General features: G+C 41.0%; 1 protein-coding gene across 3 annotated transcripts in view; it reads left to right on the forward strand.

The window, feature by feature from the left end:
- The first annotated feature begins 1,254 nt into the window (after window positions 1-1,254).
- CASD1 (CAS1 domain containing 1) overlaps window positions 1,255-15,640 on the forward strand; it is a 55,899-nt gene continuing 41,513 nt past the window's right edge. The window contains exons 1-4 of one of the 3 annotated variants that reach the window (XM_070726697.1): window positions 1,255-1,427; window positions 1,534-2,053; window positions 10,515-10,611; window positions 11,068-11,188. In XM_070726697.1, the coding sequence (XP_070582798.1) occupies window positions 1,921-2,053; window positions 10,515-10,611; window positions 11,068-11,188 (351 nt within the window). In that variant the 5' untranslated portion in view covers window positions 1,255-1,427; window positions 1,534-1,920. Of the gene's footprint in view, window positions 1,428-1,533; window positions 2,054-6,030; window positions 6,066-10,514; window positions 10,612-11,067; window positions 11,189-13,262; window positions 13,359-15,640 lie in introns of those variants that run through there. The other 2 variants (XM_070726695.1, XM_070726698.1) reach the window with 2 other exon arrangements.

The raw sequence follows: 15,640 nt of genomic DNA on the forward strand, positions 1-15,640 counted from the left end.
GGTCCATGTTTTATATTAAAGATAGATTTCAGTTATAAATGTCTAAAAATAAATACAATTAACATAAAATAAGAAAGGATTGGAGTTCTGCTTGGGATTTCTGATCCTCACAATGAGATATATCATATATTGTGAACTAATGCTAAATGGAATTCATGGAATTCATAAAAATCTTTGACATAGGATCCAGTGGTCGGTTGTTCCTGATTTGATGAAGTTTTGTGAACCAGTACTGCCGATAGCAGGAGGCTCCGCCCACCTGACGGGGACTGCGTAAAAGTGGTGCATGCACACACAAACTGGCAAAGCCACTACTGATCCAGACAGCTTTTTAAAAAATGTTGTTAAAACAATGTTCATATTCTCAGAGATTGCCTAGACAAGCCACTGCAGTACTATTGGGAAGATTTTTCAGAAGTATTTAGCCACCTTTTCCTTCCTAGGACTAAGAGAAAGTAAATGGGCCAAGATTACCCAGTTGATTTGTGCCTGCTATGGTATTACAGCTCACAATCTCTTAGTTTCTAGCCTCATGCCTTAACCACTACACCAAAATGGCTTACTATAAAGTTAATACTTTTTTATAATTTTTCAAGTAACTTTAGGAGAAAAACTTTAAATTGATGAATGCAGACTAATTTTATTAATTATACTAAATTCTGTTTGGTTGTATTTTGTCTTTCTGGACATATCATCAATCCTTTCCTTATTCTATCCTTATATTATGTAAAATATTCAGAGCCTTCTGAATCGGGTATTCTTTAAACCAATGTCAACAAACTCTTGAACAAGTTCCCTTTTAGTTCCCTACCCAACAAAAGGGCCAATTACGGCACGTTGCTTGGAACCGTGTCAGTGAGATAAATCGCTCAGCACTGGCACAAACTTTAATTCCTCCCTGTCCTTTTGTAACTTCCAAAGCAATTTAAGTGTGTAGTAATAACTTTGGGAGACAAGAAGAGCCGCAACCTAGATGATGGTCTAAAAAACTAAATTAAAACACGAGGACCTTTCCTTGTTTTGGGGGCGGGGGGGGAGTAAAAGATGGGAGGTGTACTTTCACATTCTCAAGATACTTCTGAATTAACCTTACATAAAGATAGGGCGAGTTCTCACCGGTGTACTTTTTGCCTGGACACTAGATAGGACTAATAAGTAGCTGCTCCTTTTGTGTAAAAGTTACACTTTCTCCCGCGAAGTGCCGCTCTTGCAGTTTAAGCAACAATGCCATAAAAGGAAGGCAAAGACGACTAAGGGGAGGGGGGGGGGAGAGGAACATGTTTATTCCTCAAGTCTCTCGCAGCTGTCCCGCGTTGGAACACACAGGGTGGGCAGCGGCGGATCTTCCTCCGTAGCCCGGGAAAGGAGCACACAGGATCAAAGGCGGAACGGCAGCCAAAGTCTCTCAACCTTTGGACCACTTGGAAGTATGTATGAACTTCAACTCCCAAGATTCCCCAGCCAGGCAGCGTCCCATGGCTTGCTAGGGAATTCTGGGAGTTGAAGTCCTGCCTATCTTATTATATTTATTAGATTTGTATGCCGCCCCTCTGCGAAGACTCCAATTGTTAAGCTTTATTGAGGAACGCTGCCCGAGGCTGTCGCCCCAGGAGACGGCGGCAGACCAGGTACAAGCGCTTCCCTAGCAGCTGAGTTGAAGAGGCGGCGTGGAGGAGAAAACGGGGGAGTGGTCTGCGCCGCCAGAAAGGCGGTGGGACACCGAGCAGGATCGTCCCAAACGGGCGTTAGTGACGCCCTCCCAGCTGCGGGGGGGGGGACGTTTATCTCGCCAGTGGTAGCGGCGGCGAGAGCAGCAGCAGCAGCAGCATCTGCCTTCTCCTTCCCTCCTGGGAGCCCAGCGCTGCCCGTGTGCACCCGCCCGCCCGCTTCTTCGCGCACTGTTGTCATGGAGGAGTCAAGATGGCGGCCCTGGCCTACAGCTTGGGCAAGCGGGAAATCAACCACTACTTCAGCGTGAGGAGCGCCAAAGCCCTGGCGCTGGGCACTGTTCTCCTGCTCACCGCCTGCTACGCCGTCTCCCGTCGGTATCAAGGTGAGTAAAGAGCAAAGGGCCCGGAACGACCATGTCCGCAGACGGGGACTGGGATACATCGCCGCCAAAGGTCCGCGGACCACCCTTCGTCTCCGTCGGGAGGAGTGTGTCACAGGCTTCCACGGATCCAGAAGGGTGGTCAGTGGAGAGAGCGGGGCCTTTGAGCTCCTGAGCCGGCTTAGTCGCGTTTCCCCCCTCCTCTCAGAGAACATAGAACACCGGCCAGGTAAGTAAGGAGGCGGCTAGCATCAGCCCCGGGGAGCATCCTGCTCCTTCTAGCCTTTTTTCCATACGTTGGGACTGCGATAATATTTCTATGCTTGGTTTTTTTCGCTAATAGACAAGTGCCTTTTCACCTGTTCAGTAAAGCAGCATACACACACACACACACACCATTAAGCCAAGCACTTACACACCTCCTGCATAGATAACAAATGAGTAACGGATTCAAAGTTCTCAAGAAATTCCTTGCCCTGAGGGGTGGATCTAATTAGCGTTGCTCATTATAAACAATGGTAGGAAATGGGAGTTGACGGTATTAATGATGTATTTTGACAGCCCTTGCAGGAAGTACCTTGACAAGCAAAGTAGATCCTGGAAGATAAGCGTGAATATATGATCCCTTTTATGAATCCCTTTTAGTCATGCTTTGTTTTATAGCTCCAGTACAATGGGTTCAGTAATTGCAACTATTTAGTCTTGCCATTCCAAACAACTGGCAACTATGATGATAAAATAAGGGCCGGAAAAATAGCAGGACCAATAAGGGAGGCAGCATCTGATTCAGCATGCTTTGATTTGCTACTTTGGTGTCCTATAGTCCTTTTCAATGGAGATAGATAGTAGCAAAATGGTAACAACTTCCAGTGAATATGTGTAAATTATTTGCATTTAAGATTAACACCCCATTTCTTACCCTCAATGTATGACCATAACTGACCCCTAGATTTATGTTGCTAAATGATACATTTTTTTGAGTTTTACCACTGTTTATGACCTACCTAGCTACAATTGTTAATAACTGTATTTATTAAATTAGTAACAGTTGTTAAGTAAATCTGACTTCCCCATTGACTCTGATTGATAGAAGGTGGGTAAAGGTGATTATGTGACCCTGGAACACTGCATGACTTATAATCACTCCCCATGCTTACAATAGTCACAGCATCCATGTGGACACGTGGGATTGAGGCACTGGCAACCTTCATGCATTTAAAAGGTTGCAGTGTTATATGGCCACATGATTACAATTTGTAACCTTCCCAGTCAAGTAGTAAATGAGAAAGGTAACAGGAGCTCACAAGCTGAGGTTATTTGATATCTCAGTCATCACTGCTATTGACATCATTAAGTGGATGGTTACAGAATACATTTTGCTTAGCAATTGCTTTGCTTATTCAGTCCCAAGCAAAGTTGTTAATAAGTTACATTCCCCAAGAGATATTTTAATTAAATTTCACTTGGATTGCCACAGAATCATCAGTATTAGTCTTGATAAGGTTTTAGCAAACTTTCATCACTTAAGTTCTAGAATTGGATATTTTTGATTCAATCATCTTTTTTTCTATTTCAGAATAATCAGCAAACAAAAGATATACTGTATTTTTCAGAGTATAAGACCCCCCCAAAAAAAGCGTGGAAATGTCAGTGCGTCTTATACACCAAATACAGCCATTTTGGCTGTCCTGAAGGTCCCTCCCCCCTCCCCCGCATCCCATTTTTGGACACAGGGTCTGGGAAGAAAAAACGTTGCCTGTTTTTCATAAAATGGGGACATTTTTGCAATCCCCTAGCATCCAGGAGTTCTCTGCAGGCTACCCAGACCCTTTCCCACCCTATTTTTGGGGAAAAACAGGTGAAAAATGGCTCCCTTTTTGAAAAAAAAAATAGGGCTGTTTTTGCCTTCTAATTACCCCATCTAGCATGACTGGGGGAGAAATTCTGGGAATTGAAGTCCATTAGTCTTAAAGCTGTCAAGTTTGAAGACCCCTGGGCTAGGATTTAAGGGTACAAGGGTTGGCAAGTTATAGAATTGTGGACTTCAACTCCCATTCCTGAACTAGCATGACTGGAGGAGGAGTTGAAGTCCATAAGTCTTAAAGCAATCAAGTTTGTAAAAAGTGTGCATGGTTGTAAAAAGCATACTGCAACACTGGTATTTTATTACATAATATATTATTACATCATTTGGTGCAGAATACTTTTTTCCTTGTTTTCCATTTCTAACGTCCAGTTGTGTCTTCTACTCCAAAAAAATATGGTAATTGCTATTGAGTGCTTTTTAACTGGTTATGCAGATACATTGCATTTGACAGTATTTTAACACACAATAAACTAAAAGTCTACTTATAGCAATAATTGATTATAACAGATCATGGATATGGGAACTAACCTTTATAGTAGCATAGATAGCTAATATCTTGATGTTAAATATTTTCAACATAAGATATAATTCAGCTTTCTTATTTCACATTCTGTATTTGATAATACAAAACGTTCTCTTATTATTTTCTGAATAGTAACATTTTGATTTTGTGATAATACATCTTTTTTAATGTAAAAAATCCATTGTTGGCAAAAGAGTAGTAGATCCTTGGAACAAACTTCCAGCAGATGTGGTTGGTAAATCCACAGTAACTGAATTTAAACATGCCTGGAATAAACATATATCCATCCTAGTATAAAATACAGGAAATAGTATAAGGGCAGACTAGATGGTCCACGAGGTCTTTTTCTGCCGTCAATCTTCTATGTTTCTATGAATAAGAGAATCAACTTATATTCCCTGTACACATAATGGAGCAGCACCATATCTGAATTTGAATCCTGCATTGTCTCATCCAAGTATTGTGGACGTAAAAAACAATTGTCCAGGATTGTTATCTGAAATAAGCAATTCATAGGTTGTAGGAGGCTCCTGAACTCCTTTGTCTACCCAAACCTCCTCTAACTTAATCAACAAATATTGGTTAGTAAAGTTACAAAAAAATTGCAGTTTTGAATCATTTTCAGATTGATACATGTGAAAACTGTAGTTTAAAGCCTAATGTCTATAGCGTTCTTTAAAAATTGAATAAGGGATTCTATGAATATCAAATAATTTATATGCCATAGTATAATTCTCTCTGATTCAGTGCCTCAATATATTTCTATTCACCAAAAACATGCTTACTCTTAATAAATAAATACTTTAGAATGGCTTTTGCTCTGTTTTTCTTTTGGGTCTCTGTTTTAGCTTTGGTTATCCACTTTTGCATCATTGGATAGATAAAAAATGATACCACTTCCTAAGTTTTATGTTAGAACACATTAAGTAGTTCAATCTGTAGATCCTAGATAACATTAAAATTACTAACTATTATTCCAGGATTTTAATTCAGTTACAGGGAACTAATTAATTACCATACAATGTATTTTAATTATGTCACATTAACTAATTAAAAATACTGGGATTGGTTGCATATGTATTAATAGAACTGAGAAGGCAAAAAGAGAAATAAGCTAGTTCTCCTCCCCTATTCTGTTCCTGTTTTTTATGTTCTTGTTTTTTACTCATAGTGATATAGTTACATAACTATACAGTATTTCCAATTGTTAACCAGTATCTGTTTTTAGAATTTGGTTCTTTCAGTTGTAACAATAAGTAAACCGTAAAAGATTAACGTTAAGAACAACAATTTGATAAAGCAGGAACCAAATTACTGAACTATGGAATTTAGTGAATCAAAGTTTTCTGAAAAAGAGATGAACAGGCATGCTTGCCATTGCATTCAGTAGATTTGATGTTTTGGACGCATACTGTGTCAAATAGTGAATTTTCCATCTGAGAAAATTTAAAGCTGCCTACTGAAAAAATTAGAACTACAAACTTCATGGTACTCTGAGTATATTTTAAAGTTTTCCAAGTTAGTGGAATCAGCCTTTGATTTGCGCAAAATAGTGAAAAATTGGTCTTTGGTTTTTGTGCTTATAGAATGGCATTCTTCAGGTGGATTTACTACAATAAAGAGTGGTAAGTTATTTCTCTATATTACTGAAGCTAAAAGGAAGAGGTGACATGAATCATGCATGACAATGGCTGATCTGAAACAACTTTTTGGCTTTAGATCAATATGTGTATATTAAAAATATTATGCAAAAGCAAAAATCATGATGATGAATGACAAAGTTTATAATCTATAAATCCATCTACTTGACAATTATGGTACAGTAATACCTCGTCTTACGAACTTAATTGGTGCCGGAAGGTGGTTCGTAAGGCGAAAAGTTCGTAAGAACTACGGAGAGGGGCGGCATACAAATCCAATAAATAAATAAAATAAATAAATAAGACGAAACATTGTTTCCCATAGGAAACAATGTAAAATGAATTAATGCGTGCAAGGAAAAAAAACGCCGCCGCCCGGCTGTCACCTTTTGAAACAGCCGGGCACTTCTCAGCGTTTTCCCAAAGCCGAACCTGGATGTTCGGCAAAAGTTCGGGTTTGGGTAGCCGCCGAGAAGCCCCACCGCCCGGCTGTCGCTTTTTGAAACAGCCAGGGGGCTTCTCGGCGTCCTCCCGAACCCGAACGCCAAACCTGAAGTTTTGCCGAACTTCTGGGTTCGGTGTTTGGGAGGCTGCCGAGAAGCCCTTTGGCTGTTTCAAAAAGTTCGGCAAAAGTTCGGGGTCGGCGTTCGGGTTCAGTAGGATGCTGAGAAGCCCCGCCGCCCGGCTGTTAGCTTTTCAAAAGAGCCGCGGAGCTGTTGGGCTGGTCGGGAGGCTGGAAAGGAGGTGAGGAATCCCAATAGGGAATTCCATGGGCGGAGCTTTGACATCACAAAGACGTCCTTCCTGGCCGGCCAAAACGTGTACTGTACTTGATGAATGTTGGCAATCAGACTGCATACATTAATGGCATAATTGGAAAAAAGTTTGGACAACTTATTTCATATATTTAGGACTTGTCCTTCTGTCTGTCATTTGTAAGAATGCCATTTCTTTTTGTACACAGAAAAGCTAATAACAGTAAAAAATGAAAGAGCATTAGGTGCTTGGCAGAAGTTGCTTGGAATGGCGCTTGACATAAATTGATTGAAAGGAGATAAATTTGATAAGTACAGGGACGTTTCATGCAGCAGTAAAGATCATATTTTCATTCTTCACCAGCTGAAAGCAGTTACATTCTGTTGCCATCATGTTAATGCATCCCTCAACCCAATCACATATTCCTGAGCCCACATAACAAGTGTGTGATCCTTTATTTCAATTAGATTCACAATTGGATGTTTGAATACCTAATGAGTTTGAAAACTTATAGCTGCTGCTACAGATCCATATTATTGACTGGCATTTCCTTTCTGGATGTGTAAACTTAGTCACAGATGTCTTCTTCTGATGAAGTAATCTGATTTCAAAGTTTCACATGTAATTTCTTAATTTTAGTTTGTAATTTTAAAATATTTTCTAAATGTTTTAGATTAAAATATAGTATATTTATTTTATTTTAATCCATTCTTTAAATTTAAAAAAAATCTTCCAAGGTGACTTATAAAACAAAGACAACTTATTTTGACTCACAGTCTGAAAAACACCACATGGAACAAGGTATGAGGAGAAAAGAAGAAGGGGGGAATAAATCAAAACCAGATATTTTGAAAAAAGCAGTTTAGAGATAATTTGGGTTTTAAACAGTGATAGTCTGCCAGTCCCTGGCACTCACAGTGCGCTCCGTGTGCATGTCCAGCACACGTGCATGAGATTAGGCTGCTACACATGCACAACAACCGAAATTTTGCATAAGTGTCTTTGCATGAGCGAGGTTTTGGTGATTTCCCCCTATTTTTTTGCTTCTGCGTATGCGCGAAAGCAAAACACCGGCAAAAATCGCCGGTATCTTGCAGGTTGTGCACGTGCACAGCTCCAGACCTAATGGAGCTGTGCACCTGGGTACACGAAACCTATTAGAGCCACGCATTTTAGTACATATAATTAGAGAAGCCTGTGTAAGAAATCTTTGATGGAAGTTCTCAGCCATTAAGTATGGGTGTTATTGAGGCTCGCAGCTGGCAACTGACTCACAAATCCAATTGAGAGAAAAAACCTCGGACAAGAAACTTGATCTCTTTGGTGAGATAACCTGGATTTTCTATTTGGTGAGGCAACCTAGATTAAATCCAGGATGACCCTTTTATTGAAAGCAAACAAGGAAAGGCAGGCTTCTGTGATGCTACATTTCTCATGGTCAAACTCATAACGTATTAAGCGTACAAAATATAACCAATAAAAATCACACAACTTGTGCTACATTTCAAAGTGCTGATTCATGAGACAAAGAACGCAAAAGCGAGAGAAGGGCCCCATCAGCCCACCTCATGATATATAATGTTGCACTTTTCTTAGGCTAGCAGCAAAGAAGGCAAGATAAGAGTGCTGGGAAGGAGAATGTTGCTAGAGAAACTGGGTCATCATACGTGTCATGCTCAAGGTCTATGCTTTTTGCACGCACATTCCAAGACACTACTTCCCTTGTTCCCACAATTAAGAAATTGAAAGTTTTCAATGAGATAATATCTATGATGCATGTTGCTCTTCTTCCCTTCAGCAGCTTCCAGTGTGGCTCAGCAAACTGCTTGTCCCCCAATTTCCCAACACTCTCTTTTTCCTTACCTGGAACAATCTTCTATGTTCAGGACAGAAGATACATGTTTTGTTCTGAACATGGAATGCACCAAAACTCCCCAAACAGTTTGGACACAGACTATTTGAAACCAGCTGTTTTGCACATAAAGCAATTAATGAATACAGAACTTTGCATATTCCTAGGGGAACAATGACAAGCAAGATAATTCAGTTAAAGATATTTTTATACTACATCTAATTGCTTTTCTCTCTGTTTTGGCAATGTACCACATTTAAAAACAAAACAGACTTCTGGGGCTATAGTATTAGATTCCATTTTCATCAAGGGTTTTTTGCCTAACCACTTATTCTTAAAGTGAAAGAAATCTTAATAATTGCCTGTTTGCTACATTTACTTATTTAAAGAATTGTATGGCCACATGTCTTAGAATGCCACTCTAATGGATACAGCTTAGAAACTAATAGTATTTAGGTAGCACTACTTGTAATTTCCTCCTGGCACTGTTACTTTTTCTTCATTATCAAGGGAGAAAATGCATTTATATTTCTAAATGCAAAATAAATAGAGAAACTGCATCTAGCTATAGTAAGGAGAGAGTAAAGAGTGCTGATATTTCTCTAGTTACAACTGTTGTAAGTCGTTGCAGTTATAAACTGAATGGGGCCTAATTTTATGGCAATTTGGGTAGCAATTAAGTGAATCCTCATGGTCACTAAGCAAATGACATGATTATAAGTAAATCCAGCTTGCCCATTATTTTCTGAAAAGCAGCAAAAATCATAAGTTCTGATAATGTGATTGCAGGATGCTATAACTGGTCATAAAGGTAAGGTGATTGTCAAGTGCCTGACCCCAGGGTTTGTGTGACATAAGTATAAGTACAGATTGCACGTCACTTTTTCAAACATCTTTATAATTTGAATGGTTGTTCATTCAAATGAGTTGAGAACTGCCTGTAAGCTCTACATATCTGTTTTATATGAATCATCTTCAGGCTGGTGTTTCTGTCCTTGTACTAAGGCAAACACTGCGAGACCTAAGCTGCCTTCCTTCTATAAATACTGGTGGCTGAGTGTGGTTTGATGGCTCAGCAATTGCCTGCTGTGTAGAAACTTCCTGGTGAGTCAGTGGGGTAACATCTGGGGTCGTTGATGTAGCTGGAGTATGCTGATTAGTTAATGGTTGTTGATTAGGCGTGATATCCTGAGTAGTTGGAGCTTGCAGGCTACTTGATTGTTTTGCAATATGTGTTCTGAGTCTAGTTTCTGTTTTTATGGCTGGGTTACGTTTGAGGGCTGGTTTCCAGATGTCTGGTAGGCGGGAGGTATCATCCTGCTTGTTCATATTTTGGGGATGTTTTTCTATCATCTATCAGCCATCAGTCTATTCTCTTCAATGTCTATTGTGTATGGGACAAAATAAATAAATAATAAATAAAATAAATAATAAGTTTTTCTTTTGTTCTGCTGTCTGCAGCTGCTGCCATGTCCATTATACAGACTTATTTTTTGTCTTTATTAATCAACAGCTGTTAGGCCTAATGTGACAGGTGCCTATTTGTTAGAATCACTAAAATCAGAGCACTTTAGTTTCTTCATTTCTATTTCTCAATTTTACGGTCCTATCAGTATTCCTGTTACTTTATCATGCCATTGTTTGTAGTTAGCCTGTGCAATTATATAACAGCAGGTGATACACCATTTCTTCAACTTCTTTACAGAATTTATTATTATTATTGGTTCATCGTGCAATCAGTTAAATATTAAGAGTGAATTAAGTATTTTTATCTGTCTATCAATTTCTTATTATTATACTTCTATTTCCTTCTTTTTTCTCTTTAGGTAATGATACTTGTGAATATCTTCTCTCTACTGGAAGATTCCTTGGGGACAAAACATGGCAACCTTATAGCTGTATGATTCATAGATATAAACAGAGGTAAAATATTGTTGTAAATGTATTTACAGCAAGACACAACTAAAATTAATTTACATTTAATTAAAAACCAAACGTATTTATGTAGAATATCTGCTATGATTAGTTTGCTAGTCATGGGTTTAATATTTTACATCTTCTGTTAAATTAAAAATATCTATTTGATAACAACATTTTAATGTTGGATATTATTATTAGTTTTTTAGAATTTATGTGAGGCTATTGTCTGCTGTTTTTTTATCTTGACTTTGTGTGGTTATTGTTGCTATTGATATTACTTATGTTAACAAAACTTCATGGGCCCCAGGATGGCAATTATGAATATACTTTGGATTTTATAAGCTTATCTGGAATAAATAGGATTTGCTACCAGTACAGTATATTCTTCCATTAAATGTTTGCAAACTTCATTTTTGTTCTCATACTTGAAACCAATTATATTGATGTTTGTTTTTACAGTGAAGCAAAATCATGCCTCAAAAACAAATATATTGCATTTATAGGCGATTCAAGGATTCGTCAGCTATTCTACTCATTTGTAAAACTTGTAAATCCTCAAATTAAAGAGGAAGGAAACAAGGTATAACTTTCAATATTTTTGTTCTCATTGTTTTTATGGAACCATAAATATTTGCAGAACAATTATTACTGTTCTATTCATTTTCTACTATGCAGGATGTCCCTAATTTAGTAGCATATGTTCATGCGACAAGAACCTTAATAAAAAAAATTAATAAAACTTGTAAGTACTTTAAACATTGGAAAAAGAGAATAGTGATAGTGCAGTGGTTAGAGTGCAGTACTACAGGTTCCTTCTGCTGATTGCTGGCTGCCTGCATTTTGGCAGCTCAAATCCCACCAGTTTCACAATTGACTCAGCCTTCCATCCTTCCAAGTTAGGTAAAAGGAGGACCCATATTGTTGAGGGCAATATGCTGACTCTGTAAACTGCCTTGAGAGCTGTAAAGGTATATACAGTGATCCCCCGAGTTTCGCGATCTCGATCTTTGCGAAACGCTATATCGCGATTTTTCCACCCGATGATGTCACGCCCTTCCTTTCTCATCTTTCTTTCTCTCTCTCTTTCTCTATCTTGCTTCTTCCTCTCTCACACTCTCTTCCTCCCTCTCTCATCTCTTTCTTTCCTTCTCTCTCTTTCTCTATCTCTCCCCCTCTTGCTCTCGAGCGGCAAGCAAGCAGCCGGGCGGGCGGGCGAACGGGCAAGCGGAGCGGCCGGGCGGGCGGGTGAACAGGCAAGCGATCTTGGGGTTTCCCCTTTGCCTGGGCGGCGGGAAGACCCAGGGAAGGTTCCTTCGGCCGCCCAACAGCTGATCTGCTCCGCAGCGCGGCAGCAGCGAGGAGCCGAAGATGGGGTTTCCCCGTTGCCTGGGCAACGGGGAAACCCCATCTTCGGCTCCTCGCTGCTGCCGCGCTGCGGAGCAGATCAGCTGTTGGGCGGCCGAAGGAACCTTCCCTGGGTCTTCCCCGCCGCCCACACGCAAACTCCACCATCTGCGCATGTGCGGCCATGAAAAAAAAAGGGCGCGCATGTGCAGATGGTGTTTTACTTCCGCACCGCTATATCGCGACAAATCGAGTTTCGCGAGGGGTCTTGGAACGGAACCCTCGCGAAACTCGGGGGATCACTGTAAACCTAGGTTCTATTGCTGTTGCTATAGAAACATTTCTACAAGATGGTTCTCACCCTTGTCCATTTTTTGTCCCACATTTTATAAAATAAACATTATATTAGAAGTAGAAATTTACTGTATATTTTTTCTGTGATTTGCACCCATGTGTATTATGCAGTCATTGACATTAGCTGGAGGAGATACCATACTTTTCGGAGCATAACATACACTTTTTCTCCTGCTAAAAGAGGGTGGAAATGTTGGTGTGTCTTATACACCAAATACAACAATTTTTGCCCTTCTAAAATCTTGCCCTGTGCGCCCCATTTTCACCAAAAACAGGTCTATGTTTTGCAAAACTGGGGCATGCAGAGGCTTTGGGAGGAATGCAGAGTGCTCCTGGGGGCTGGGGAGGTAAAAATGCAATGCATGGGATTTGGGTCGCAAAAACGGGTCCATTTTTCGCAAAAATTGGGTGCGCAGAGGCTTTGTTAAATCTGCAGGGGTCTGGCCAGGACAAAAGCACGAGGCATTGGAGGGGAGGGATTGAAGATGAAAAATGGTGCTATTTTTCATGAAAACTACATTTTTGATCTCACTACTCCCCAGAAACATTATACAGGCCTTCTAAAGCCTCTGCACACCCTGTTTTTGCAGAAAATGGGCCCATTGTCACAAAAATGTCTCACAGATAGTTTGAGAGGCTTGCAAAGTACTTCTGGGGGCTTGGGAGGGCAAAAACTTGTTTTGTCTTGTTTACCTCTTTGAAATCTTGGTGCATCTTATGCAATAGTTGTTAGTATATCTTCTGCTTTGCTCCAGGATCAGATGAGTAATTAAAAGTATAGTTATGTTGGGCAGCTATTTCTGTGTGATCTTTGATACTGTAATCCTTATCTTGATATCGTTTCCCTGTTAATAGTGTGCTTTCCGGAAAATAAGACCTGGTCTTATTTCATTTTCAGTCCCAAAATAAACACTAGAGCTTATTTTCAGGGAATGTCTTATTTGTTTAATGTACAGAAAGCAGCAAGTACAGGGGCTGATGGGAGTGGGATCGCTGCTACTGCTGGATCGGACCTCTCTGTACCACCACTGTTTTCCTGTAGCTGCAATGGGGTGAGCTCTTGGCACGCCCAGGCCTCCACCGGCCTACCTGCTGGCCCAGCTGCTGTTGGGACACTAGAACTCAGACGGATACTGCGAAGAGGTAGAAGGTTGGGCAGTGTGCCAGGATTGCCTCCCTCTCCCATGCATCTGACTGGTTGCTGGGCTTGCTGCACCTGCAGGCCTCGCCAGGGCTTTTTCCCCCTTCTGGCCATGCTGCTCTCAGCCGCCCTGCTGGACTGCTCCTGCCGGAGCCCTTTTTCTCCAACGATAGCTGGGAGAGCCATGCTACTTTGCCCACTGTTGCCTTCAGGTTCTGTCCTTCCCCTGCCCTCCATGGTCTTGGCAGGTCGGGGTGGCCATGGAAGATGGGTTTTGGGTTGCAAAGGGGGATGGGGCAATCACCCCCTGTAAAAAAGAAGAAGAAGAAGAAGAAGAAGAAGAAGAAGAAGAAGAAGAAGAAGAAGAAGAAGAAGAAGAAGAAGAAGAAGAAGAAGAATTATTATTATTATTTATTGGATTTGTATGCCGCCCCTCTCCGTAGACTCGGGGCAGCTAACAACAATGATAAAAACAACATGTGACAATCCAATAATAAAACAACTAAAAATCCTTATTATAAAACCAAACATACACACAAACATACCATGCATAACTTGTAAGGGCCTAGGGGGAAGGAATATCTCAACTCCCCCATGCCTGGCGGTATAAGTGGCTCTTCCCCTGGGGCCCGCCAATCGACATTGTTTAGTCGACGGGACCCGGAGAAGACCAACTCTGTGGGACCTTATTGGTCGCTGTTCTGTATGGCAACCACAGAGCTCCTGCCAAACAAAGCCAGAAAGTGCAGGGAAGGAGTGGAGCCTGAAAGCAGTGATGGGCAAGGCAGCATGGCTTCATCGCGGACCGCAACCTTCGGAGGTTGTAGATCTGGGCCAATATGCATTGAAATGCCAACAGCAACCGACCCAGCAGTTGGGCAGAGGGATTGGGGGGCGGGGGGGAAGCAGGCTATCCCTACACACTGCATGATATTCTGCCTTGTCGTGTGGTAGCAGCAACCTGAGCAAGCCCCAGGCCTGAAGGAACACAAACTGTGGTTCCAGCCTGCTTCAGAGTCACAAGGTGAACTGTGGAAGAGAGGGGGCATTGGCTGCAAGGTTGCCTGGTGCTGGAAACACCTCCAGGCACCCAGAGAGACAGAATCAAAATCAGAGGCAGCCCCTGGCCTCCTAGCCTTAGTCATGGGGGGGTCACAATGAAGGGGCCGAGTTGGGTCCATGCCAAGCTCCGGGTAGCAGTTTAACCACATTGCTGATCCAGCCTACACTGATTTGCTCCCTCCTTTTCACAAGCCTGGCCGCAGGGGTCATGCTGGCAGGGCGGTAAGTGACCAAGCCTCCATGAGGTGACCTGCAGAAGGAAGTAGCTGCCGTGCTAACCGCAGCCTCAGGGATCACTGCCAGTTTTTGTGAGTGGGCATTTGGTTGGGAAGGTGGTTGTTGGCTATTTCCTGCCCTGAGAAGTGTGGGGAAATAAGTGTTTTCCTCTAGCTTCAACATCTTAGGCGGGTTACACTTTTGACACCAGCCTTCAATTATGTGGGCTTCTGAATTGATATATCCAGAAGCAGAAGATAGATAATCCTCCCTTTAGGTTTTTTTTTTTTGGTAGTGTTTTATTTTCACCTCTTTGTTCTAATCTGTTTGGACGATTTACACATCTATTGTGTCCACCCACTCCGTCCCACTCTGTTTGCCTACAGCTGGCACCAAACACTTGCCACCTCTTGTACTGGCTACATCCCCCCTTCCCCCTCCTTCAGTAGGGCTTATTTTTGGGGTAGGGCTTATATTGGGGACAATCAGGCTAAGCATTATTTTCAGACTAGGGCTTATTTTGGAGGGAAGGAAACAGCAACGGGGAAATAGTGGTCAAGACATCATTAATATTTCTTTAGAAAAAGGCTTTATGAGTCCTTCTTCCAATTAGATAAATATGTCTGACATAATTTGTGTTATATACCAATGATTGGTATTCCTAGGTGACAAAATTGTACAAAAAGCTATACATTCTAACAGTTTAAATGTTGTAATATCTCTTTGGGAAAGTTATTTCCTTAACCATAAAATATGTTAAAGTTATTTAATTATTTAATTGATTCATCATTTGGAATTCCCTGCAAACTAGGTGTTCTTTGTTGGACTACAAATGTGATTTTTTTAAAACCCGAGTTGATAACTATGGTAGCATTAGAAAAAGAAATAAGTACTGTAGTTGCTAGCTTAATAGTT

The sequence above is a fragment of the Erythrolamprus reginae genome, chromosome Z (genome assembly GCF_031021105.1).
Source record: "Erythrolamprus reginae isolate rEryReg1 chromosome Z, rEryReg1.hap1, whole genome shotgun sequence".
Classification (NCBI taxonomy): domain Eukaryota; kingdom Metazoa; phylum Chordata; class Lepidosauria; order Squamata; family Dipsadidae; genus Erythrolamprus; species Erythrolamprus reginae.